A 27,064-nucleotide genomic window follows, 5' to 3' on the forward strand; every position below is an offset into this window, starting at 1 on the left:
CCCATTCCTGCTCTTAGGGGCAAAAAGGAGTGACTGGAGGACTGCTGTGCTATTTCCCTGAAGAGCAATGAGTCCGCAGCACTTGCTATGTTTGCTAACTAGTGTCTAGCATCACTTGGCTGCCTCTGTCTTCAGAGCCACTTGCTCCTCTGGGCTCTTTCACATCACCTTTCCACCTTCCTAGCAAATGTGAACTGTGGCTGTGAAGCTGCTGCAAAAGGCACTGGCTGGAGGAGCACCAAGGTCTTCCCCATCTCTGGTGTGCAGGGCCCTGGCATAGCTAATCCCCTACAACAGGCTTTTACAAACAGTGTCCCTCTCTGCTGTAAACACAGCTGGAGAAGAAGAGGAAACTATTCTCCAACCATTTGTGGTAGTGCTCCCACCTCCAGGCCAGACTGCTTTCTTTGCTTATGTACCAGCATGAGTAATAATGTTTTACACTGATATTGTGACTTTCATCTCCAAGGCTCTCCATGACCTGGGGCCTGGGTTAGGGAGGGCCTCACCTGAGCAGGTGAATTTGAGACTTGCAGAATAAGGCCATCGTTGCCTGGCTCTGCAGCCAGTTCAGAAATGTTGCTGTTTGATTAGCACCCTGCGGGTGGTTTGGGTCTCATCTTCGTTAGACTACTCCAAGGACCTGAGTGACTCCCTAAAGCTCTCTCTGGGGAGCTCTTCCACCTTACAGTTTGTAGTGCAGATTTGCTGTCAGCAGCTCATGGGGCTGAAGGAGCAGTTTGTCCCTCAAGATGCAGGCTGCCCTGCGCATCCCCAAGCACCCGCCTGCAACAGGACACCCTCTGTACCCCCTTGCCTGCACAGTGCCCCGGGGACATCATGTCTAGGTCTGAGGTTTTGTAGGAATAGCTCAGGCTGAGCCAGGGCTGTCCCCCTGCCCTGAAGGATGCAGGAATAAGATCCTGGGAGGGGGGGTTGATGGTCCTGTCTGTCGTGTGGTGGGAGTGATGCTCTGCTGCATCCGGGACTGTGGGAGCTGGTGCTGGAGGCTCTGGGGGAGATTGGGAGGGGAGGAAAGGAAGCAAAGGAACAGCACAGGAGGTGGCTGGGTCAGTAAAAGAAGAAATGAAACTTGGAGCCTGAGATTGCAGGAGCTAAAAGCAGGTGTATGAGGGACTAAAAAAGCCCCAAAGCTATCCGATGAAACACAGGAGACGCTGAGCAGCAACCTTACAAGCAGTGAAGGGGTGAGGGATGATTGCTCCTCAATCTAAACAATTAAATCCATTTTAGGTTATAAAAATATTGTTGTATGACTTGAGACCACAGAAAAATCCTGCAATTGCATGCCGGTTCTGCGAGCTAAGCTATTATTTTATCACATTATATTGTCCTTTGACGTAACCTTCAGAGGAATAATTCTGCCCAGAATTTCAGCTGAAGTTTTGGGTTTAGAGTTCCCAAGCGAAACGTGAGCGAGAAGGATTAGCGGGCTGAATTTAGGAGGCGCCTCGAGGCGGTGGCTAAGGGCCCCAGGGTGCGAGGTCTGGCGGCGGGCACAGGCCTTCGAGCAGCGCCGAGAGGCGCCGGAGCCGCGGGCCGGGCCGGGCCGGGCCGTGGGGCTTTGCCCCCGCGCAGCCGGGGGAGCAGAAGGAAGCGGCGGCGGCAGCGGGGAAGGGGGCGCGGGGGACGCGGGTGCGGTGCTCGGCGCTGCACGGGCACCGCTTCCCCCCCCCCGCGGGGGCGGGGCGGGGCGGGACGGTCCCTGCCGGGGACGGACGAGGCGCTGCCGGCGCGGCGGGAGCGGCGGCGGCGGTGAAATGGAGCGTGTTTTCGGGGAGCCCAAGGTGAGGCTGCGGCCCCCCGGGGCGGGACCGGGACCGGGGCTGAGGCGCCGTGCACCGGGCTGAGGACGCGGGTGTGCCCCGGGGCTTAGGCGCCGTGCACGGGGCGGAAGCCGGGGCGTGCACCGGGAGTCGGAGCCGGTGCATGCCCGGGACTCGGCCTCCGTGCAGGGACGGTGGGAGCCGGGGCGTGCACCGGGAGTCGGAGCCGGTGCATGCCCGGGACTCGGCCTCCGTGCAGGGACGGTGGGAGCCGGGGCGTGCACCGGGAGTCGGAGCCGGTGCATGCCCGGGACTCGGCCTCCGTGCAGGGACGGTGGGAGCAGGGACGTGCACCGGCAGTTGGAGCTGGTGCGTGTACGGGGGCTGAAAGCCGGTGCATGGCCCGGGACTCGGCTTCCGTGCAGGGACGGTGGGAGCCGGGGCATGGCCCGGGGCGGGAGCGGGTGCCCGCCCCGGTGCCCCCCGGCGGCGCGGGCGGCGCGGATCGGCGCGGCGCTCCTCCGGGAGCGTGCTTGGATCTGGGGCCGGGTCCCGCGGCAGGGAGCTCCGCGGGGAGGTGCTGCCTCTCCGCGTTAGCAGGAGCCGCGGGGGCTGCCCCGCGCACCCCGGGCTTCCCGCTGCCGACAGGCGCTGCCCGTCCCGCTCCCCGTTGCGGCGGGACGTCCCGGCGCCAAGCCGGGGATGTGCTGGTGACCTGGCTGCGAATATGGATTTTGGGATGTTTCTGAAGGATCCAGCTGTGTAACCATTACTTTGTTCTAGTAAATTTACATTTTACTCTTGGATTTATTTTTTTTAATCACTTAATTCAGTTATTCTTCAGACACCAGGATACCATCTCGGTTACTGCTGGTATGCTTCTCCAGTGTTTCATTTTCACCATTTGCTATATAAATACATCCAAAGTAGGATCATATAGCAACATTTTTATTAATCAGATTATAAAAGAGGTGAGAGGGAAGAAGACAAAACAGGCTCATTTAGTCACAACAGTGTGTCTCGTGGGAGAGCGCTGCGTTAACTGGAGAACGCCCCTGCACTTCGGCTGTGGTCTCAGGTAAGCTGCAGTACTGGGGAGCAGGTTTTCTCTCTGTTTGGCTTGCTTTGGACTTTGCCTTTCTTCGTTTGCTGGCAGCAAGACAGTGCGGCTCTTCGTGGGCAGCGAGGAGCTGGGCGCAGAGCAGCCGCGGGAGCAGAGGAGACAGAGGAGGTGGCGTGAGCATCACGGTGGGTCTCACCTGAGAGGAGGCGAGCGCTTGCAGCTTTCCAGGGCAACAAGATTGCCTCTGAAACCCAAAGGGAAGCTCTGGGGCCATTTGTGTCCACTGACACCTCCCCCAGCCGTTTATCTCTGAGTTTGAGCTCACACCAAAAAAGTGTAGCGGAGCTGAAAAAGCCTGTTTATGTGTTTTTAATTCATGTTTCATTCCACTGCTGTATGAGGTTTCCCTCTCTTGGGAGGTTATCCATATGATAGCAGGCAAACCTTGATACTGAAATCCAGGGAGCATTAACGTCTGCTAATGGTTAAAGCCTTTTTCAGGCCACTTCAATTTAGAAAGATGTTCATGGCATTTCATCAACTCCACTAAGAACAGAAAATTATTGGTTTACCCTAGTGATTTTAAATTTTTGGCTGTAGGAAGCATGTTAAGTTCTTCTTTCACTTGTGCATCCTCCTACTTTTCCAATCTAGGGAAAAGTAGGATGCAGAAGAGAGACCTAGGAAAAACTGTGCAGTTTTTCTGCTAAGATCAGTCTTCTGTTGTCTGGCTGCCTGCGATTGCGAGACTTTGGATTTCATGAGTCAGGCAGTCCCTTTCAGTCCTGTGAGCCTGCTAAGTCAGGCTCAACAACAAAAAAAAATCAGCTCTGAAGGCAGAGAGTGAACCCTGTTTGCCCCCATTCATTCCCCAGGACCCTCTGCCGTTGGGAATGAGCAGTGCTGTGCTTTAGAGATGTTTGCTGGTGACTGGGGCAGCTTTCAGCCCCGCTGACGTGGGAACGGGGCTTGTCAGGCAGGAGCTAGCTGACTTCCAGCTGTTGCGGCGGATGAAAAGGGAGCTGCTGGGGTTGCAGTAGGGTGACTCTGATACATGACAGAGCAGAAGGGACTGCGGTTCCTTGGGTGCAGACCATCAGCCTTTTTCCTCGGAGGCTGGGATCAGGGGGTCTCCAGAGCTAGAGCAGATATTGTGTCTCTCCCCCGGGGCTCCCACGCCTGCCGAGTGCTCGCTGCTGGCTCCTCTTTGCGCCAGTGCCCAGACCCTTCGCGAGCCAGCCCGAGCTCGGGGAGTTTGTGGCAGAGGGCTCTTCCCTTCTGCAGGCCAGTCTACACGTGCTTTTTGGGGCCACCTGGGTACTTTTCCTTTTGTTTGCCACCAAAACAAGCAGTGACGCGCAGGGGCGGGTGTGCGGCAGTGCTTCGCCCGCTGCAGCTGAAATCCCAGCGTGCTGGGCCTTGCGCAGCACTGCGGGCGTGCAGCACGGGCAGCAGAGCTCGCGCTGGCTGGGCAAATACACGGCAGCTCGCTTGCAGTGCACGTTCCCCCGGTGGTGCCCTGCCTGCAACGAGTGTAGGGGCTACCTCTGCTGCACAGAAGAAACACGTTGCCTCTTGCTGTCATCGGCACAGAATAAGGTGTTGGTCAAGGCTTGTCCACCTGGTACAAGGGCTGCTCAGATGGGCAGCAAGGGTGAATAGCAGCGGTGCGGCAGGCAGCCGTGTCAGCACCTCGGCTTCTCCATCCCACCAGCGAACAGCACAAGTGGGCAGAGCGTGGGATGTGCATGTAGACATCTGGTATCAGGCATGTGCCTTCCCGACAGATGATGTAGCACTGCCGTTGGGTCACTGTTTCCAAAATAAACTCGGGCTGCTGCTCGCTTCGGGCAGGTTTTCCCACAAGCTCTTGCAAGGTTCATTTTATGTGTTGGAGACCTTGTGGGGGCCTGTCCCCCTTCAAGGTGAGGCACAGGGCTGGGGTGTGAGGAGGGGTGAGGAAAGAGCATATGGTGGTGGTTGCATCAGAAGCTAGGCGTTCTTTACCCTTGCTGCGTGATTGTGCTCTTCAAACACTAATGGTTTACAAGAAAGCCACAAAAGGGCAGTTCTCAGCACCAGTGGACAGACCTTGTTGTCAAGGGAATGATACGCACTGGGCTAAGGTATGGCCATCCCTGATATGTCCTTTGTACCTGGGAATGAGGAGGGAGGGCCAGAACTTGCAGTAGCTGGATGTGTCCCTCGATGGTTAAGAGAGCTCCTGATGACCAAATCCAGATGTCGAGGTGCTAGTTCTGCTGTGGCTCACTGGCTTTATTCCGAGGGTTTGGGTGGACACTCTGCCCCTGCAACCCAGTGGCCTTGCTGAACAGATAATGCAGGTATTTGCTCTGGGTGCAAAACTAAAAAAGAGTTCCTTATTGTGGAGAGACGTGAGTGTTTTCCCAGAACTCACTGCCTGAAGCCCCTTGCCATGGCTCTGTTTTTCCTGGAGGAACAGCCACAATGCCAATAAGCTGTCGTACTGGCTGAAGTCTCAGGTGGTTGCACGGAGCCACGGCTGTTAGCAGGAGAAAACAGCTTTAGCTCCTGGTGTCTGCTGTGCAAGACTCGACAAAGCACTTTGGTCGCCCCGCCTGGGCATCAGGATGTGACGTGCTCGACGTGGCGTTTGCCTTCGCCCCAGCTGATTCTCACACCCATGCCAGCCCGCAGCTTGAGCGCGGTGGCTCTTTGTGCGGGTTGAAGTCTGAGTGTGGGCAGCATGTGTGTCCGCAGGGACCAAAGGCTGTGTTTGGGCTCAGCCGTGTGCTTACTCGTTGCTGTGGCTGCTGATAACTTCACTAATGCAAGGCAGAGCAAATTCTTAGATTACCTTCCTGTCTCTGCTTATCAAATGGGGCAGCAGTAATAAATGCGGTTTTGGTGCTCGAAGTGGAAGGTCTCTGTTTTATTGCTCGGCAGCATTGCCTCATTTGGAGGTGAGAGGTCTCCAGCAGCTCGGAGTGGGGATCGGAGCCCTGCGGTCCCTGCTGAAGCTCTCCCTGCAGTAGGGGGATGCCAAGCCTCCTCCTTTTATTAGTGTCCTATGGCCTAATGGCACTGGGAGCCTTATATTGAGGTCTAAGGACAGAGGGTGCCGGAGGAGGCTGAGTGATTGGTGCCGAGAGGAATGGTACTAAAGATTGTACCATGTGACTGCTTCCATAGAAAGCAGGAATATTTTTTTTTGCAGCGAAGCAGTATGTTGTGTGGGTCTTGAAGTTTGCCATCTCCCTCTCTCTCTTTTTCTTTTTTGTATGTGTTTGTTGTTGTTGTTTAGACTCGAACCTGCATCCTAGTGTTTGGCAAATCTGTCTGTCTAGAAATTCGCATTTGTGCACTTTGCGAGGGCGGGGGATAATACTGCGTCTCTTCACTTCCCAGCCCTCTTGATCTAGTCTCACGTGTCACTTCTAAAACGAGGGTTGATGGCAAGTTTATGCTGCAGATAACAATTTACATAGCTCCTGATAGTGTGTTTTTATAAGAACAATTTTGGGGGAACACAGGTCTTCCTTTTTGCAGTGGCTGGCATTCATCTTATCTCTTGCCAAGTGTTGACCCTTGTTAACATTTTTCTGCTTTATTTCCTGATTATTTAATAATTGACCAATGACATCTATAATTACTCTATTTTCCTGTTATTGAAACCAATACAAGTAACACGCTCTAAATTATCACCTTTTAGTGTGCTGATAAATAGTCCTGGGCAAAGTCACTGATAGGATTTTGAAATTATGCAACTTCAACAACTGCATGGTTTATCTATTAACATCTGCTGGAAATGGTCAAAATAAAAGGTGAGGTTAGTTTTGCTTTTACCATGCCACTAGGGCTCTGCAGGTTTTGCAGTAATCAGTTGCTGGCTGATTGCATTCACAGTGTATTTAAAAAACAACAACAACAACAAAATTGAACCTAAAAGAATGAATGCCTAATAAGTAAACTCCCTCAAGTGAATCCGCCTGGATGGTGATTTCTTATGCCACATAATAGGTAAATTGAGCAGTTAACTGGTCTGTCATGATTTGCTGACCAAACCATAGAGTAGGAGAGGAAATACTGTTTGGGCTGACTACAACGGAAAATATTTTGAATGTTTAGTTAACTTTTTCCCCTTCGTTTCACTAAATTAACTCTAATCAAGCTTGAAAGAAACATATTTGTTTGGACTGAAGTACCTCATTTTGTGTTTGAATTTTTCTGAAGCTTGTTAAGTTTCAAATAAAACATGACCATGTTTTAAAGACAGAAAGGTCAACCCAGAATCATTAAAGCTTCTCTTTTCTTTTAAGCTGAAACCATTTGCTAGTATCTGTGCTAATAGGTCAGATGCTGTGGTTTATCTAAAACTTTTCTGGCAGAAAAATGAAAAGCCCTCTCTTTCCACTGACAACCTTGCTGGGAGTTGTCTGTGCTGAGGATACATGTCTTATGGTATCTTACATCTCTTGAACTCATCCTTCTAGCTTCGGACTCCTTTTTAGGAAAACTTAGATATTTTAGCGAATTGCACCAGAGTTTTGTTACGCACCAGCAGGTCGGTAAACTTGCTCTCAGCTTAGCACTGCGGCTGCGCAGAAGAGAGGCTGAAGAGTGACCACACCATGCCAGGCCTCTGCCAAAGGTGGCCTCAAAGGTCCTCCCTGCAGCAGGGGAAGAGCAGTGCTCCTGCCCTGGGAAAGCATTTGAGATCTCTGATCCTTTCTAGTTCTTCATCAGAACAAATGTATTAACTTTCCGGTTTGTTGTGAAAACGAAGGCCTCGCTGGCCGCGGCGTACTTGGCGGTGGAGACCTCTCTGGCTCCTCTCCGAGCGTCTGGCTGGCGCAGCCTCTGGTCCCAGTCGGGTCCTGGATCAAGTACTGAGATTCCCATTTAATCTGTGTGCCTTGGCTCCCTTTCCAAACAAACCAGAGGACTTGGGATGAATCTCTGTGCACGCCGAGAGCAGAGCACTGGAAATGCTGCTGGGCACCCGTGTTCAGACATAGCCTGTACGTACTTCTGTAGTTCTGCTTGTTCAGGCATCGTGTCACAGAGCCGCAGTTCAGTGAAACTGTTGGGTTTTTTTGTCTGGGTACTTTCCTTGACTTGAAGCAAGGTCATGCCCTCCACTTATATCTGGGAAAGTCTTGTACTTCAGCTCTCTTCTCGTGTGTTTGTTTTGGATAAAGCATTAAGTCTGCAGCAAATGGCCTCTTACAGCATGGGAAACCTGCAGGGTTTGCAAGCAGTGCCTCTAAGGGAGCTGGGTTGCTCCGTTTTGCCTCTGCTGATTTCATCCTTCTCCAGTGCAGGCTGTCTGAGGAAACAGGCTACAGATGTGTCCTTAGTCCTTCCTATGTAGGCACACCTCCACTGCTTCTGCTAAATGTCCTGCAGTAATCTGAGTAGCCTAGATCAGCTAGTTGCCAGCTGCAGAAAGGACTCCCTTTGAGCACCGATCCTAAGTAACCTCTTGGAGTTTGGGTTACACAAGAGTTTCTTATCGCTTCTGTGACTGCAGTTTAGGTACCTCCAGATGCAAAGAAATGGGTGGCAGTGGAGGAAGAGCCTCTTCCTCGAGTCGGAGGGGAGCCTTGCTGCTTTACAGGCACCTCGCCTGCAGCAGCGGCAGAAAGCAGATGGCTTGCGTGTATGGACACCATTTAATTTGCTTTCACGTTAAGTGTTTTGCATGCTAGGATGTTTTTGCAGCAAACAATTTGGAAATACTTGGAGTGAGAAGATCCTGTCGATTCAGCTTGCTTGGTTTTTATATCCAGCATGAGTGAGTAAAGCCTGTAACTCCATCAGGAGGTCACAAGGGTTGTTAAAAACCTTAAGGAATGGAGCTTACATGGTTTTGAAATTGGACTTGGAGCCCATGAGTGTAAAGCGTTCCAGGCTTCCACATCTGGTGATGCAGATCATGTCCATAGCCTGTTATTTTCTGCTGCTTCTCAGGACATTTAGTCCCAGTAAGCAGAATTGCATAACTTGGGGGAAAGATCAGATTTTGTCCTTTTAAAATCTTCATCTCTGTAGATTCAGATCGTGTCTTAGGAGTAGGAGAAGTAACAGGGATATCTTCTTACAACCCGCTAGCAGAGGCATGTGTGGAGGCACTGGTAGGTGGAACGAGAAGCGTGACTGGGAGAGGACTTGCAGGGAAGGCCGTCCTGGAGGTGATGCGGGGCCCTGCTTCGCGTGGTCTGAGGCAGTGACTGCAGTCCTCTGGGTCTGGCTGCATGAGACTCTCCCATCACAGTAGTGTGACCCTCTGCAGTGTCACTTTTCTAGTGGAGCTGAGCTGTCCTTGGAGAGCCCAGCAGTATGGAGAGGGTGGTTTGTTTTTTTTTTTCCCAGGAGGGAACTAAATTTAGCCTCATTCAGAACTTGCAAGTCAAGGCAGAAGAAATAACTCTGGCTACCGAATTTGAGGCAATAAAAAGAAAAACAGAACTGTCATTCCCATGTACATTATCACTGTGTCTGTGTATTTAAATGAACTGTGGGGTACTTACCATCATGGGGATATTCATGACGCCTGGATTTGCTGATTGTAACGAAGATGCAGGATCAGTACATCAAGCTGCGGTGAGCCTGTTATCTGCATTTTGCTCTCCAGCCAGCACGCATCTCCAGTGACAGCCTCATGGCCTTCCTATGTAGGTGGCCTGAACCCGAGCACTGTCCCACTCCTGTAGCGACGGTCTTTTGCAGCAGCCGTGGTCAATGAAGACACTGATTGTGAATCAGACGTGTGCAGAAAATGGGTCTCTTCCCGTGCCTGGCAGGAGTCTGGGACCCCTGGAAGAGATGGGGATGGGTGTGAGCTTTCGGGTCATGAGCACGAACTCCAGAGACGGTGATTGGCAGCTCCAAGCAGGGTGCTGGGCCAGTGTTGTTCCTCCTTCACCGGCTGGAAGCAGTTGCTTCAAAGGAGGGCGGAAGGGCCTTGAAGTGGACAGTTAAGATTTGGCCTGCTTGTAGGGACTGCTTGCTTATTTTTCTGCCAGCTTCTCTCAGTTATTGTTTGATACATACCCTGGCACCAGAGGGTTTGTAGATATTAATGAGTAACTGTGGGTGGTTTAGTTATTCATACAAATATCCAGTCCTTCTCTGAATCCTACTAAATTCTTAACATCCTGTAGCAATTATCTGCATGGAATAATTTGCACAGTGTTATAACTAGCAAAAGCTTTGTTTTTATTTAAAGTTGCTGCTTTTCAGTTTCATTGGCCATTCTCTCCAGTTTTTGATAGACTACGTAAGTGTGCTTGACTTGCACGCAATATTAAAGGACTAGAGAAAGTGCCCCCGTGTTACCCCACATTAATCTCTTCTAGATGCTAATGGCTGAAATCTTGTCCCATGCAGGTGTGGCAGTCGCTCTTTGGGCATCTCAGTACAGAGATGCCCCATTTCATCCACATCTGAAAGACCTGGAGGGAACGAAGCCAGTCTTGTAGCCATTGCTTCCCAGTAACTGATCAGTGCTTCAGATTCTCCTTCCATTTAAAGAATAATGAAAGAAAGAAAAAAAGTTATTTTGTAGGCTACTCGCTATCCTATTGCTTAAAAGAAAACAGTTCTGGAAATAGGAAGACCCAGCTGAAACATCTTACAACTAATGTTTTCCTTCCTAGCTTTACTTCCAAATGACATTTGTTAGGTTTTCCTTGACTTTTTTTCCAAAATTCATTGTTTCAGCAATAATCTGGAAACAGCTGCAGAGTGATCTCAATCACTGTCCCATTTTTAATGAGTCAAAACTGAAGTGTTGTATTTTAAAACCAGCTTGTTAGCTCTATGGGGCATCTTCTGTTCCTTTTATTGTTTACAGCACCTTTTGCCTCTGGAATCCTTGTGCAGGATTAAAAGCTTACATGCTGCGATAATACCAAGTAATTAACAATATAGCAGGCATTGATTCTTGGAAGTGAAGTCAAAGTCCTCATTAAATAACTTCTGAAAAAAATTAATTGATGCTTGAGGGTCTGTGAGTTCCAGAAGGAGCCATCTGGAAGGCAAAGGTATTTGGGGTTTGGTCTGTTCAGTCTTCCCAAACTCCAAGCCATGCAAACTTCATTAGAATAGGCCAGTTTCTAAAGCTGTGTGAATATTACTGAAAATAGATGAATTTCTAAAGATCTGTTAAATGTGTGAGCTGCAACAGGAATAAAAACAAATATTGGGACAATACACAGATGTTCAAAAATAGATTTTGTGATATTGGTTTTCAATCTTTTTTTACTTCCTTTTCATGACTCTCTCCCTGTATTAGCTGCATTTATACCTGTGTTAGCACCAGCTGCTTATCTCTAAACTTTTGCTGTGGCTCTAAGAATACATCACTGATTTCTCTTTATTTTATTGTAGGTAGAACTTCATGTCCACCTGGATGGAGCCATTAGACCAGAAACAATCTTGCACTTTGGCAAGTGAGTTGGCGGTGGGGGAAAGCTCTGGTTAGCTGTGAGTAATTTATTGCTTCAGTGTCTTGAGCAGGATACCTGCACTCCTAACGTGCGCCTGGATAGAATGACTTCCAGGGAAGGAGACACTCCCTGGGTTTTGCCTTGCCCAAACCCTGATTATCACAACATGAAACATGTTTTGGCTAGCAGGTTCTAACTGTTCAGTAAAAACACCCTGTTTTCATTTAGTGCATGGGACAAGCAGTCATACAGATCGGTACCTACTCCCGTGCCTTCTGTTTGTCCAGTTCGAAGACAAAAAGCTTGTTTTGGCAGGCCAAGATAGGCCTTTCCCCATGTTTGCAGGCAGCAAACCCGACTGGTCAGACTAATCTCTGCACAGATCGGTCCTCTGGCTGTGTACTCTGGAAAGCGCTCTATTCTCACACCACAGTGTTGCAGCTGGGCTGAACTGATAGGAGGTGTGTGAGCAAGCAGTGACCCAGCACAGCGGTCATCAGTCTGCAAGCTGGACAAGCTAAGAGGAGCCGCCCATGATGAAAGAGAAAAGGTGTCACATAAGGAGAGAGCTATCTGCCTTGGATGTGTACCTAAGAAATGACACAGTCAGGTTTTACTTTATTTTTCATTTCTTTTTCCACGTTCCCAATTGTAAAATTGACTGAAGTGAAAACTTCCTGGGAATGTCCTCTCAGTGGTGGTATCATACCATAGTCTTCGGAGGAAAAATTAATTTGGGTGTTCCTCTTTCACCTGCTGATGCGGGCATTTAAACCCCAGACTGCTACTGTTCAGCATGGCTGTTTGTTTGATCCTAACAGTCAAAAAGTCATGCTAATGTGAGGGTGACCCAGGAAAGCACTCAGCAGTGACTTAATACAGGTTGCTCCCTTGACTGAGCCTGTACTTGCCTTCTTGCTTAAGTATGGCTTATGTGTGGGAAACACCAGGGTAAATGATTAACTGGTGCAAGAACCTGGCTCCATAGCTGGAAACAAAAAAAGCCTCAAGACTTCTTCTAGCTGTGAGTGTTTGAAAAGCTAATGGGCACTACCAGATACCCTCATATCAAGAATGTGGCAAGTTTAAAGATCTCAGGAAACAGTTCATAGGCACAACTTGGGTAACTTTGGACAAGAAGTCATTTTTGAGGAGGAAAGGAAATGGTTATGGCATCCTGTAAGCCCAGTAGGCTCCAAGGCAATGTGTTTCCAAGAGGAATAATCTTTCTAAAGCTTCTTCTCCAATGGGCAACCAGACATAAACTTTGCAGTGCTGTTGGAATAAATAAGGTAGCTCAGAAAAGTCAGTCTCATTTATTGCAGGATGTCCATGTGGGAAGCTGAGTAAGGATTTTTCTCGGTTCTGCCCTTATCACAGGAGTTAGCAGGCTGAAGTACCAGGGTAAAAGTCCTGATGAATGAGAGTTACCCACTGTTCTGGCTTCCTCGGGGCTCTGCTCAGTCCCTGTCACCAACGTAGGAAAAATGCCTGTATGGCCCCCAGGAGGGTCTTGGGAGCCCTGAGGCCCGGGAGATGTCAGCCCTTTGACAGCCCCACATTTCTCTCTTGCTTAGAACTGGAACCTTCGTTGCTCAAGTGTATGCTGTGTTCTAGCGTATTTTTAAATAGCCCTGCTGTCTCTTGGAGCTGCCAGCTGGTGGGTTGCAGTTCCCTTGCGTGGAGCAAGTGTGTACACTATTCATGGACTTTCGATGGGTGAACATGAACCTAAAAGCAATGGGGCTGCATAGGAGACTACGTCAGCCTGGACATGGGAAGCTGCTTGTGGTCTATTTTTAAAGGTAAAGAGCTAGAAGTAAGTTTGTCAGATGGTGGCTGACCACATACAAATAACATGAAGCTGTTGGGAGGTATAAGCCCCCATGGGCAGTGGCTTAACTCTGCAGTTTTTAGAAACTTTGGCTCGAATTCGGTCAGGTATGACTCTGAATTTTCACTCCCTGCCTGGCCTGCTACGCAAAAACATTTAGAGCAGTGGCAGACCAGCTCGTGGGATGGAGCTGCAGTGGGCTGAGCGTGCTCCTAGCCAACAAGCAGGGTGACCCGGGGGACAGTAACCCCAAAAGCCATGTGGCTGTGTTCATCAGAGCTTGTCAGACAGGGGCCTAATCCAGTGTCTCTGTGTGTGGATCGTCCCAAAGGGCTGCAGCTGTCAACAGCCTGGCAGCTGTTCTTCGGGAAGCGTTTGAAGGAAGTCAGGAAAACAGCATTGCTGACAGGGCTCTGGGAGGAAACCTTCCATAGGCAGGTGGAGGAAGATGCAGACACAGTTACTGGAACAGACGGAGGATGTGTCCCTGGGCTGCAAAGGGCAAGACGGGGAAGAAGGCCCGTGCCTTGGCAGTGGCAAACATCTCCTGCTGAGTGTCAGCAACTTAATCTCTGCTGATTGCGTTTGAACGCTGAGCGTAAGGCTGATTTCCTTCCGGCCCAAGTGGGGAAGTGAGCAGTGTTTGCTTAGCCCAGGAGCAGTGACATTTGGGCTGCTTTCCTGCAGTTTGCTCCTTGGGATGGCTGCTGGCATCAGGAGGCTAAAACCGTCTGTGGTGCTTTGTCTCTGTTAGCAGAGAAACATACTTCAGTCAACTCTAATTCATCGTGGCAGGATTGGGAAGGAAAGAGGATTAGAAAGCAATGTCTAGTTATTATTCCTAATTTATGTTAGCATTAATATGCAAGAAGACAGTGGCAGGAGGCTGAAGCCTGCCTCGGAAACATGCAGCAACCTCAGCAAACAGCCCCGTCGAGCCAGAGCGCTCAGTGGAGGGACCCCGGCTGTTCACGGGGACACTTTGTCTGCCTGAGACGCGTGCTGCTGCCGGAGGTAAAGCAGGCTCTTCTCTCATGGTAGAGTTCGGATGGGCTTTACCATCGCCATCTCTTTGGCAAAAGCAGTCGCTGGGACTGCCGTTCGCTTCCGAGTGGAAGGGTGTCCCCGTCGGAGGAAATGCCGCCATGTCCGCTTTCCGCCAGCTGCCTCCGGCTGAGCCTTACTCCTCGGGGCTGCCGGCAGGTAGCCACGGAGAGCCGCCGCGCTGCCGTCCGCACGCCCCGTGCCTGGGAGCTTCTCTGCAGCGTGACAGGCTCTCGAGGCTGCGCGAGTGGAAATTAACCTCCCTGAAGTATTTTGGCAATTCTGCTTCTAGGACTCGGAAGCGCCAAGAAATAATCCAGAGTCTGTTTAAATGAACTCCCTCTGAAGCTGTAAAAAAAAAAAAACGTGCCCCAGCTCTGTTCCTGCTGGGTCACGCTGGGCTCGCTGCATCGCGATGCGCTTGCGTTTGGGTGGCCTCCTCCCAGTGAGGTCCAGGCCGCACCCGCGGGGAGGTTTTGGAAGGACAGCTTGTGCCGCATCGCTTCTGCGAAGGAAGGGTTTAATGCTGCCAGCTCAGGATATGTCTGCTCTACGCAATAAGCTGATTAAAAGCGCGATAGCCTTTCCTGTCAGTGAAGTGTGGCTTCGTTTCTAGGAAAAGGGGCATTCCTCTTCCTGGCAGCACCGTCGATGACCTCTTGAAGCACGTCAGCTACAAAACACCCCTGACGCTTACCCAGTTTCTAGAGAAATTCGATCACTACATGCCTGCGATCGCGTGAGTACCCCGCTCTCGCCCTCCCCGGCCCGCGGTGGCGGCAGTGCCGGGCCTCGGGCCAGCCGTGGCGTCGCGGGGCCCAGGGCCCCCAGCTGACGCGGGCACCACGGCCCCTTCCCCGTCTCCGCAGGGGGGACCGCGAGGCGGTGAGGAGGATCGCCTACGAGCTGGTGGAAACCAAGGCGAAGGAAGGCGTCGTCTACGTGGAGGTGCGGTACAGCCCCCACCTCCTGGCCAACTGCAAGGTGGAGCCCATTCCCTGGGGCCAGCAGGAGTGAGTGAGGCCGGGGTGGCGCCAGGCCATGCCGGGCTGGGGGGATCCATCTTGGGGCAGAGGGAGCTTGCCGCAGGGCCAATCTCTGGGCCACGGTCGTGACGGGGGCGGGCGGCCGGGCGGGCAGCCTGGGTTACGGGGTAACCGAGGCCTTCTCTCTCCTCCACCGCAGCGGGAGCCGGCGCTCTTCCATCTCTCTTCCCCATCAATAGTATTTTTTTTCCTCTCGTAATGTCTCTGCCTCGCTTTGGGCGCTTAATTCTGCATGCGTGAGGCAGCTGTGCTTAAGCTCTTGGCTGAAGCCGCTCTGCGTGAGGGAAGCTGGAGTTCAGGCGCGGACTCCCTGCCCGCAGCGTGTAAATCTGGCGCTCAGTTCTTCATCTCTCCTTTGCACGCTGCCCCCGCTTTTGCATGTGTCTCCGACTAAATCGATGCCGAGCTCCGCGGCCCCTCGCGCAGCAAGGGGCGATAGGCTTTGAGCGCACTCGCGCCGGCCGTGGCAGCGCGAAGCTGTGCACCATGGCGAGAGAGCGGGTGCCGCTCCTCGGCTGGCACCCGCCTGCGTTTACTCGGACAAACGGCGATCGAACGCTTGGTTCGCCAGAGCGTAACTCCCGGCCGAAACGCAGCCTGCGCGCTCGGCAGCGCAGCCTCCCCCAGCCCCAGCGGTCTTCAGGTCTGTAACCGGGAGCCGCGCCAGGCCTGTTTACAGAGATCTCCGGCTGCAAATGTGCCTGGGCAGCAGGCGTATCTCATTGCCTTGAGGCTTGTCTCCGTCTTAGGAGACTTCTTCGCATGCTTTTGCGCCTGACGTCTTGCAAGTCTGGGCACAGAGCAGTGTGCAAGGCGCTCCTCGGCTCCAGGCGGTCCCGGCGAGAGCTCAGCTGCTCCCCTGCCCGGGCGGTAATGCAGGCGGGACCCCGTGGCAGCCTGGGCTCTGCGGGAGCCTCCCGCGCGCCTCGCTGGCAGCGGCGCTGGGCTTTCCCTGAGGTGGGCCTGCAGCTCCTGCATGCTGCCCTGGTGGGTCTCCAGCACTGTGCCCTACTGGTCTGCTACTGACTTCTCTTTTTTTTCCCTCCTCCTGCAGGGGAGACCTCACTCCAGATGAAGTTGTTAGCCTCGTTAATCAGGGACTACAGGAAGGAGAAAGGAAGTTCAACATCAAAGTCAGGTCTATTCTATGCTGCATGCGCCATATGCCAAGTAACGTATTGCAGCCCACCCGCTGCTCTGCTCCCCCTTTCCTGACTTGTTGGGTGTGTGTGAAGTCCCTTGGGTTCAGGTCCCCGCAGAAATGCTGGGACAGCATCAGTCACGTGGCTCTGGTTTCCCCATGGGACCAGTGCTGTGGGCAAGTGGTGACTGTTCCTCTTTGTGCAGGGGAGACGGGGCCGGGAACGAAGGCACTTTTCTTAGTCAGGGACTTCGTGCTCTCTGACTGTGAGGAAAGGGTCAGCTGGATGTGAAAGAGGGGATCTGTTGACACAACCAGTATCTGAAGAACTAGCTAAAGGGTCTTGCTAAAGAGACAAAAAGAGTTCTCTTTTCCTCTGCTGCGGGAGATGTAGTTTCGGCTAGTACCTCGCTCCCTGCCCAAGGGCTGGGGCTTTCCTCAAGCCACTTGAAGCTGCTCTCAAAGGGGAGGCCAAAGCAAGCGGCTGCTGGGCCGACGGCAGTGACTGCTGGGATGTTCCCTGGGTCTTTCGGGGCACCCAGGACGCTGCGTGGGGTAAGGGCATGAGAACAAATGGTCACCGGAGGAGGAACAAGCATGAAATCTAGCACTTCCTATGGAGTTGGAGAAATGAAACTTTCCCAGCTGGAGATCACGCACCTACAACAGTATTCTGCTTAGTTGGTCTTACTACGGGTTAGCCAAAGAATTGCTGGTAGCAAACTCTGCTGATTTCAGCTCAAAACACATGTGAAATATACTTAAGTTACATTTAAGTATGTTTGATAAAATCAGTAACCCTGAACTTCTTCAGTAACTGGTGCTATTATCCAAAATAGGCAAAAACAATTTCCTGTGTTTCACTGGGTTGCTGAGCCCTGAGAACATTTTTATCTAGGGAAAAATGCAGTCAAAATGAGTTTGTGTGACAGTAGCTGCCTTTCATAAATGAAGGTTTTATATATATCTTCATATCCTCACAGGTTTCAGGTAGGCTTAATAGGGTAGATGGTGAAAAGATTTGCTAATGAGTATGTGGTTAACTTGTGTCCAGAAATTTGAAAAATGATATCCCTGGAAACTGGAAGATTTGAGAGTGCTTTCTTTTTTCAGCCTTGTACAATCAACACCAAACAATAGTTTGAAAACTTGACCTTTGGATTTCCTGCTTCTAGGAAAAGGACTTCTTTCCTTGTTTGTAGAAACTAGACAACTTTGTGTACTTTACACCTGTTCCTGCAGTTACGGTTCCTGCAAACACAGAAGTGGTAAATGCAGAAAGTGGCTGGAGCAGTCAACTCATGTAGAGTGCACTTGAACAGCAATAGGAATTGCTCTTGTAGACACCTGAAAATGTGGTGCCAGGGCACAAACTCTTACCTGGAGTCAGTGACGTGCTTAACACAAGAGTCTTTAGTGGCAGCATTCAGGACATGCTGCACAGTGAGAAGCCGCCCTGTAATTTATGAAGTGTTGACAGAAAGGCAGAAATGCCAGCCAGAACTGGCTCATATTAAACTTGTCAATAAAATAATGGCTCTAACCTGACAAGTATGGAACTGATGAAACAAGGAAATGAAACTGTATGCATTTTCTTGTATGTTAATATGACTTCTGAATCATATGTGCACAACAGGTGCCTGTTAATTATTAATACTAGAGTTTATCTCTGTTTCTTGGCCTTTTTGCTAAGGGTGAGTGCTGTATCAGCTAATAGATGCCATCTCCTTTCTCAGGGATCATAATCTATCCTGATCAGAGATAACTCTGAGGTAGCTGTTGGGCACTTATTACTCTTGTTGTCGCTGAAGCCATAAAGCTACAAAACTTTGTGAGCATTAAAGCTCACTCTTCCAGGTGGCTAAACAGCTCCTTTTTGCCAGATGTAGCATCCATCATCTTGGCTGGGGGAGTCTAGCATGCTTTGCAATGGACTAATGATGCTTGTACAGAGGACCTCCAGAGATCTCTTCCAACCCAAATCATTCAACAATACAACACTTCTGACATACCAGTTCTTCCCTTTCCCCTCCCCTTGCCCGGCTTTTGACTGTGTGAAAGCTCAGGAATGATTTGAGGGACTCCTCCCACACAGCATGTTACTGCACTTGTTCTGAAGAGTTCTGAACTGAACTCTGTCCAGTTCAGCTTACCTTGGGTCAACTGCAGCAGTCAGCCACCACTTCTGATTTTTTTTTTTTTTTGAGAGAAAAACATGATGAAACCAATTTTATAGCCAGTGAATGTACTTTCTTCCTTTGAATCTTTAGTAGGCTAGTCTGTGTGCAGCATTTATTTGGCTGAAGATGGCAGATATTTCTAGGATTTTGTTAACTTCTTCTTTTTGAGCGTTAAATTTTAGAAAACACCAAAGAAAACAGCTCTAGCATTCTAATTGTATGTCCAAAATTTGTTTAGAAACGTGCTCGGGACATGACTCTCATGAATGCTTCCTCCTGAATCTTGATGCCATCTTTTCCAGGCTGGTCTCCAGAGGTGGTGGAGCTCTGTAAGAAGTATCGAAACAACTCTGTGGTAGCCATAGACTTGGCTGGGGATGAGTCACTGAAGGTGGACACTTCTTCTGAGCATAGGAAGGCTTATGAGGTTTGTCAAATAGGCTTCTTAAAAGAAATTATAAGAAATTACAAGAAATTATGACATTGAGTTCTTCCTGGTTAGGGGGCATGCAGCACTTTATTCAGACCCCAAACAGCTGATAGAGCTTAAAAATTCGTTGTGGTTATTAAAAATGTTCTGTTAAACAGCAGAAGTATTACTTTGTTTATATTTCTAAATGATTAATTGCAGACTTGCTTGCTTAAGCATGTCGTTAGAGCTAGAGTTCAGAGCGCTACCCGGGAGTGAAGCCGAGTGTCAAATGTGGGGCACAGAGCTTGTGTTCCCCTCTGCAGAGGTGCCTCTGACTCCTGTTAGATGGGGTCTCCTCGTGGTGCTCTATGAAACCGCAGCTAAATATGGATCTGACTAGTCCAGTCTTCAACTGACGGAAATCACCTAAACAATATAGAATAAGTTGAGTGTTTGCAGTTCTTTTACTTTGTTTAATCATCTCAAATGCAAGCATCGAAATGACTTCAGGAAGCTGATCTGAGGTTTCACAAGACCTTAGTGTTTTACAGTAGCTTAAGGGGAAAACTTTGTGCCTCTCTCCTCTCCCTGGTAGGAATTTAAGTTTGTGGAGTTGTTGGTTATATAACTGGCTCCTGTAGGTGAGTGGGAGGCAAGAATGTGGGTGTCAGTGCTTGAAAGAGTTGTGGTTTGAAAACAGGGTGCAGGACTAAAGCGGTAGGGGGTTTTCTCGGGGTCCATACTGCTGTAGCCTGCAGTGGAGGCCCTAACACGGATGTGAATCTGGAGGATGTGGGGAAGAACTGAATGTTATTTCCTATTGGCCTCAAACACCTGTATTTTCCTGTAAATACTTAATGTTGCTGTCTTTACTGTGGTGTTTCCTCATTCGCCATCACCTTGCAGCAAGGCACTGAAGGATGATGCGGTGATGACTGACATCTCTCAGTCTACTAAAATCTCAATGCTCTAAAGTATGAGCAGTTGGAGCCACTGTAAGGCCTGTCTGTACTGCTATGCTGTGTTATACAAGATGAACCGAGCAGTTACAAACTGGCATGCAGGAATCTTAACAGGGTTTTATTAACTGATGGGCAGAATGTTTCATCCTGTCCTGTCTGTGCCTGAGGTATCCCAGTCTTAAGGATACAGATTCTTGTTGCTATGCCAGTGGCTCATTAAGGCTCTTAGATACTGAAGGAAACCCCATTCCAGTCCATCAGCCCCTCTTGGCCTATGTGGTGGTGAAATGCATCCCTGAAAGTCCTGCTGTTGTGCTCTGTAGGATATGTAATAGATCTGAGGGAACCAGACACATTTGTGATGACATGACCAGATGTTTCCCTTGGGCTAGAGTTCCTGGGGTGGCCGCGTTCTGCCTGGGAGCTTTTGGGGACTGCCGCTAGAGGGGAAGTAACAGATAACAGTGAAAACTTGACTGTGAATGCTGGCTGCAGAGAAGGACTGAGGATGCTGGCTTAGGAAAAACTTACAGCTAAGGAGTTAGACAGCAATGTCCAAGGAGAGAGGAGGCAATGATCCTTGGAGGAAAAGCCAAGGGAAGCTGTCAGGTAGCAGCTCTCAGGCACAAAAAGAAGTGTTTGTGGCACAGCATACAGATGTACTTTGCTGTCTTTGTTGTAAGCATGTAATGATATGGAAGCCAAAAACACAAATGGGTTGAAAAAAGTCCCTCTGGGGAGGACATATCTGTATCTGGCCATTAAACACGAGCTCCCTCCTGGATGCAATGGATGGGGACAGCTCAGGGAGTCAGATTTCCAGAAGCCAGGAGGGTGAGCGGTGAAGGATCACCTCCGTGTGCTCTTCCCAGCCCCTTCCCTTGCATCTCTGCTCCTGACTCCTGTTGGGGTATTTAGGGATGGCTGTCTTGGGAGTGGGGGGAGGAGGGTTTCTTGGAAATAAGCAGAAAATCTCAGTGTTGGTGTGAGTCTTCTCTCTAATACTTGTCCAGTGCTTTGACCAGACAGATTTTGTTACTAAAATAATGAAAGTGACAAAACACCAGCTGTTGAGGAAAAATCAACCCTGCCTGGAATTCAGGGAGCACAGCCTGCCTTGCAGGTAGATGTGTGCAGGGCTCTTCTGGGGGCATCCTAGGTAAAGCCTGGCCTCACCATTGCTGGGCCTGGGCATGCAGTAGAGGAGGAAGTGAGAAATCTCTTAAGTAACTCAAAAAACCATGAATAAAAAGCTGTGAAGGAGTGTCTGGGAAGCTTGTCTGATGCAAGCTAGGGCTTGCAGCCTGCTCACAGTCGCTGGCTGCGTGGCCTTTCTACAGCAAGGCAGGTGCCAGGCTTCCCCCGAGGCCATGGCAGGAGGGAGCTCAGCTTCCAAAGGCCCAGGCGGTCCCTGGTGAGGATGCAGAGGGTGCATCCCCGGAGGTTTGTCAGGACATCCATGGAGAATGGCTTGAAACATGCCAAATCCTACTTGCCTGGAGTCTGCAGAACCTTCCCAGCCGCAGAGCTGGCTGCAATGGCTTGTCCCCAGCCCCTCGCAGAAGTGAGGCATGCGGGCTATGGGTATCGCTTTCTTTCTACCCCGGTAGCTTTTTAATTCTTTGTCAGACTTGGCTGCAGTTGGCCAAAAAGGTAGAAGTTGCAAAGACAGGAATTCCTACAAGTTTTATGTATAAAGGCAAGTGGGTGGCGGAAGGAGAGCTTCAGGTGTGTTCTTCTCTGGAGAGGAGACAGCAGTGAGCTCAGTGTTTATTAAAAGACCCTGGAGAAGTCTGGCTGGGCTCCATGTGGAAGGTAACCAGGCTTTCTAAGTTTCTCTGCTTGTGGTGTTATTGGTCTTCTCCTCTTTTAGCCTGTGCTACAGCACAATCCCAGCCTGGGAGAATGCAGCCCTCGCAGGGTGTGGAGCCTGCAGTTTGGGAGCTCTTAGCCCAGAGCCTTGTTGATCTCGCTTGCTATGCCACCAGGGTGGTAGTCAGTGGAAAAGGTATCTGTTGAAAGCAGTTTGCTGACCTTGCTTTGTGTGATTGGACAGAAATGTTTCCTGTCTTACTTTTCAGGAAGCTGAAAGATGTGGCATTCATCGAACTGTCCACGCTGGGGAGGCTGGACCAGCTGCTATGATCAAGGAGGTGAGAGGAGATCCTGGCCCAAGGCAGAGCAGAGATCAGCAGGGCACTGGGGCATCCTTGCATTGTAAGATGAGCAGCAGGGGTGGGAAGAGCCCCCTATTCAGTAGTATTTTGCAGAGGGAGATGCCCAAGTTCTTTCCATATTCATAAGGGAGCAGAAGTCTGGGACCCGGACAGAAATCTAGCTCCGACAGCTCAGAAAAGGATCTTCTGGGAGCTATTTCAGACATACAGGCTGCAGCCCTGGTGGGGCAGGGACCTCTTGGACCAGGCAGAAGCTCAGCCTGTGCTCAGAGGCTGTGTTTTTCTGTGCTCTATAGGCAGTTTACCTCCTGAAGGCTGAGCGCATTGGCCATGGCTACCATGTCCTGGAAGACCCCGAGCTTTATAAGGAGCTGTTGAGAACAAAGATGCATTTTGAGGTAAGGATGTATCCTGTGGGTGTGACTGCCAGGTAGTTGATGTCTCAGAGTGGAAAATTGGCCCTTGCTTGGTCTGTGCTTCAGCCAAGCACCCCGAGTACAGGGTGCTACCTGATACCCAGTACTGACCACATCTACAACGCTGTTGTTGAACCCAGATGCCCCAAAGCTCCATAGCAGAAATGCAGTGACACCTGGTGACATGTTGAGATCACATCAACTTGCAGGAATTGTGGAGCAGAGAGGAATGTTCCTGTTCATGGTTTTTTTTCATTTCCCCCTCCCCCTCCCTCCTTCTTATTTCAATGGTTTCTTAGCTGTGGTCTACAGACCACCGGTGGTTGGCTGGCAGTGGAAAATGTCCCACCAGCCCTTGCACATTCACTGTAGCAGAGGCTGTGGATTTCTCCCATTCGTGATTTGGGATGTACGTGGTCCTGCCAGCTCGGAGAGGGGCTGAGGGATAGCAGTGAACATAGCTGTTGTAAACCTACATCCTGCTTTACCAGCATGCTTAGCTATCTACATACCCAGCAGTATTTCAGATCTGTATGGCTGATTCTGTTTTTTTTTTGTTTAACTTCCACAAACAGGTTTGCCCTTGGTCCAGTTATCTTACTGGAGCATGTCTTCCAGACTTCAGGAAACACCCAGCAGCACAGTAAGGCATTTAAATAATGTATAATCTTAAAGTAACCAACTCAAATCCTAGTTATTTATAGCTGCTTTATTGCTTCGCAAGGGAAATACAAATCTAACCACTTAGGAGAATATGGTACGTCCTTGCTCTTCCCCACAGAGGAATCCGGTGTAGCTGGAGTAAGTGTGCGGCCCCTCTAGTGCGAGGCCTTCCTGTCCTGTTCCAGCCCTGCTCAGGGCTGCTGGGCATCCAGAGCTCCAGCTGCTTCACATTGGGCATTAGCTTTAGTTTGTGCATGAGAGCTGAGGTGGTTGAACCTCTAAGCAACAGGCATCCCTGACACCCTGCTCCTAGCTCTGCTGAAGAAGTAGATCAGTGAAGAGCAGTGGTGAGACAAGCTGAGCAATGTGTTTGTGTCCAGCAATGTAAGCTACAGGGACAACTAGGTGTTTTTTTTTGCTTTTACTGCGTTTTTATCCTGAGAAGTGTGTGAACAGTGCCACATTCAGTATTTACCCCATTCTAAACTCTGCTTCTTTACAGATTTAGGAAGGATCAAGCTAACTATTCCATAAACACCGATGACCCCCTCATCTTTAACTCCACTATTGACAAGGATTACAGCATAGCAAAGGAGTACATGGGCTTTACTGAAGAGGAGTTCAAGAGAGTGGTAAGTTGGCCTCAGCTGGGTGCTCTGCAGATGTCCCGGTGCAGCCCAGAACAATCAGCTTTTTTTTTGCTTTTTTTCTTCTTTTTTTTTTCCTTTTTTTCTTCTTCTTCTTTTTTTTTTTTTTCTTTGTAAGCTGAAGAGTTTTCACTGGAAGTAAGAAAATCATGCATTTTCCTTGTAAGCAGCAGGCATCAGTTGAGGATAGCTGCTGGAGGGGGGACGCCAGGAGCACTGCGGGATGCGGTCAGCTGGCTGGTGTAAATGCAGAGAGCAGGAGGGGATCTGAAGGTTGCTTTGTGCAGCATGGTCTTTAAAGGTGTTACACATGTCTTGGGCTGACTGCTTTGGGCTTTATTGAGAACAGGTTAGAGTGGAAAGTGCCCACTGCAGTCCTCAAGACAGGTCTGAGTGGTAGGGAAGGAAGGTGCTTGTTGCCTTCCCTCCCCCCCCACCCCCTTCCCCTGGATTTGGAATTGCAGGTAGTTGATTTGAAGGCCTGGCCCCAAAGTTAGTTAAGATTCAGCATGTGCAAAAGCATTTGTGGTTTTTGCACATATAACATGAGTATGCAACAAACATGGTATGACTGACATACAACTGAACTGAAAGCAAAGTGACTGTTGGCTTCAGTTTTGGCATACGCAGTCATTTATGGTCTCAACGCATCCTAAAAACTGGCTCTAGTCACTTACCTAAGTCAAACTCCCAACACTTACCCTGTCCTACGGTCTTATCTGAGTACTAAGTAAAGCTTTCCTGGTTAGCATTAGAGCCGTGCTGATTTGATAGCTTTTACTTACATGTCTCTATAGACCATCTGTGATCTTAGCTACTGTCTGGGAATCTTTTCTTGGAATTGGAAATTCAGGATGTACTTTATGAGAGAGCATTAGTCCTGCTCTGAGCTCTGGCTGAAGGAACAACGGAGTCCCTCTCTCCCATAGACATGACTTACGCTCTGGGTCTGGGAGGAGGAGCAGAGGACAGCTCTGAACTCTGCCACCTTGGGTCCAGCTGCTTTGCTGCCAGCTGTCCTTTTCTGCTCTTTAAGAAGCCAGGCTGTTTCTGTGTAATAAAAGAAATGTCCCCGCACAAGAAAGACAAGCATGTTAAATCGCATAGCGAGGCGGCTTTGTCACAGCAGCAGCATGTCGGGCTGCTGCCACCAACTGTTGTGAAAGGCCCCTTATCCAAAGGGAAGCCTGGAGTGTAGGAATGACTCTAAAGTGCACATCCTTAAAAACTCCAAAGCCTTTAAAAACCTCTTTGTGCCTGCCTCCTTCCTCTTAGGATTGTTGCTAGTGGTGGGCCAGAGCAGCTGTCTTGTAAAATGAAGCCATGGAAGCGTATCTTGGAATGGAGAAGTTACACAGTCCCTCTCTTGCTGATGCTCAGAGACAGATGTTTGGATCTGTACAACCACATATTCATGTCTGATGTATCTAAATGTCTCCTTTCTGTTCCTCCTCTGCCTCCCCAGAACATCAATGCAGCTCAGTCCAGCTTCTTACCTGAGAAAGAAAAGCAGGAACTTCTCAATACACTGTATGAAGCCTATGGGATGGTCCCCAGTACATCTTGATGCAACTCTACCAGCCAGCATGGAGCAGTGGCCCTTCTTGGTTGACTCATCTCTGTGCTGGTGGGAGCACCAGGAGGAGGTGCCCAGAGTCGGTCTTTATTACTGGTACCCCTGTAATAACCTTTTTGGCCCTAAGCAGAATCAGGCTATTATCATCTATCCCACCTATCACCCCCTACATACCATGTCTCTCCCAAATGGATATCCGGCTTCCTATACTGCTGTTGTGCAAGCATACTAAAACTGCTTCCTGGCCTGACTTTCCTCCATCTGCCAATTTATCTGTAGAGTAAATGAGAACAGCAGAACCTTCCCTGTTTCCCCCCTGCCCTGCTTTAACTTCAGTGCCCCATTGACCTGCCTTAGCCCTTGTCTGCAGTACAGAAATAACCGCCTTGTGACTGTGGCCAGGGTTAACCTTTACCTTGCTAGGGAAAAGGTGAGTTAACCCTGAAAGGGAGTAAGCAGGCGACTCAAACAGAGGTTTATTCCCAGCGATGCAGATAAGAAAGTTTGGCCACAACTGTATTTACCTATGCTTAGTCTTGTATCAAGAACAAGCTAGAAGCTGGCACACTTATCGATACATAGGTCTGAAGGGCACTTAAAAAAATACTCTTTTTTTTTTTTTTGGCATCCTTTCTTGGATAAGGAGCTCTATGTATCAGGCCTTACAATGTCACTGCTACAGAAGCACAAACCTTGGGCTCAGGGCTCCAGCTGTGCCCGCAGCTGCCCGTGAACATGCTCTCGCGTGCATAGGACGTTGGAGAATTCTTTTACCATTTTGGGCCAAAACCTGCATTCTGGGACTTCCCCCAGTTCTGTACTCAGCCTGGAGAATTCCTGTGAGCTGCATTCTGCTCTCCTGGTATCTTTGTTTAGGACTTACAAACATGTGATTGATGCCTCTTTAACCATGCTGCCCTCTTCTTAACTGGAGGTAATCTTTAGGCACCATTAAAACTAAATGAATAAATTAATGAGCTAGGGCCCAATATCAAATACTGACTCAGGTCTCATCTTAATTGCTTCTCTCATGTAACCACAGCACTGGCGCTAGAAGTCAGATCTTCAGTTTGGTGAAGAATTTATTGGGAAATATTCACCAAAATTCCTAAGCGCGTTTGGTGCATTATAGTGTTTTCACTTAATATGTAATAGAGCCATGCCACCAGAGAAAAGCCCATAATTTTTCTGCTGTCGAAGACCATCTCAACATGTTTGAGGAGGGAATGTAGGTGTGTGGTGTGCTTTAATATCTCAGGTGTCTGCAAAGATGCATACTCCAAAGATACTATACCAAAAGTTGCCTTTGACAAAGGGCTGTGGTCACCATTACTACAGATAGTGTCCGAGACTGACTGCTCCAGTCTCGACCAGCAGCGATCTCGTGCTGGGAATACTTCCATTGTTTTGGGGCTTCCATATTTGTCTTCTAAGTGAGTGAAATACTCATCTCTGAAATACATGGTGCATATATACACCTATATGTATATATAGATATGAGAGAGTGAATTTGTTACTTTTATAAGGCAAAGGATAAGTCATCACTTTTAAGAATGTGATTGCTGTTAGACCCAGGTTTTTTGGATAATTTTTCTCCAAAAGTGAAGAACAGTTGTTTGTTTGGATTCTGGATAGTTGATTGTTAATCCTGTTTAATAAAATAACAAATTTATATTAAAAT

The 27,064-nt window shown here is 49.5% G+C and overlaps 1 protein-coding gene across 1 annotated transcript; it reads left to right on the forward strand.

Annotated features, from left to right (window-relative positions):
* Nucleotides 1-1,764: 1,764 nt before the first annotated feature.
* Nucleotides 1,765-27,030, forward strand: ADA (adenosine deaminase). Its single transcript, XM_067307789.1, has 11 exons — nucleotides 1,765-1,808; nucleotides 11,227-11,288; nucleotides 14,780-14,902; nucleotides 15,033-15,176; nucleotides 16,264-16,379; nucleotides 18,833-18,957; nucleotides 21,986-22,057; nucleotides 22,378-22,479; nucleotides 23,073-23,140; nucleotides 23,663-23,792; nucleotides 25,273-27,030. The coding sequence occupies exons 1-11, from the start codon at nucleotides 1,782-1,784 to the stop codon at nucleotides 25,372-25,374; spliced, it is 1,071 nt and encodes a 356-aa protein (XP_067163890.1). The 5' UTR covers nucleotides 1,765-1,781; the 3' UTR covers nucleotides 25,375-27,030.
* Nucleotides 27,031-27,064: the final 34 nt, after the last annotated feature.

This window comes from Apteryx mantelli, chromosome 18, assembly GCF_036417845.1.
Source record: "Apteryx mantelli isolate bAptMan1 chromosome 18, bAptMan1.hap1, whole genome shotgun sequence".
In the NCBI taxonomy this organism is placed as follows: Eukaryota; Metazoa; Chordata; class Aves; order Apterygiformes; family Apterygidae; genus Apteryx; species Apteryx mantelli.

Coding starts and splice junctions, on each gene's coding strand:
- ADA (XM_067307789.1), top strand. CDS start 1,782: ATGGAGCGTGTTTTCGGGGAGCCCAAG. Junction 11,289..14,779: donor ACAATCTTGCACTTTGGCAA/GTGAGTTGGCGG, acceptor CTTCGTTTCTAG/GAAAAGGGGCATTCCTCTTC. Junction 15,177..16,263: donor ATTCCCTGGGGCCAGCAGGA/GTGAGTGAGGCC, acceptor CTCCTCCTGCAG/GGGAGACCTCACTCCAGATG.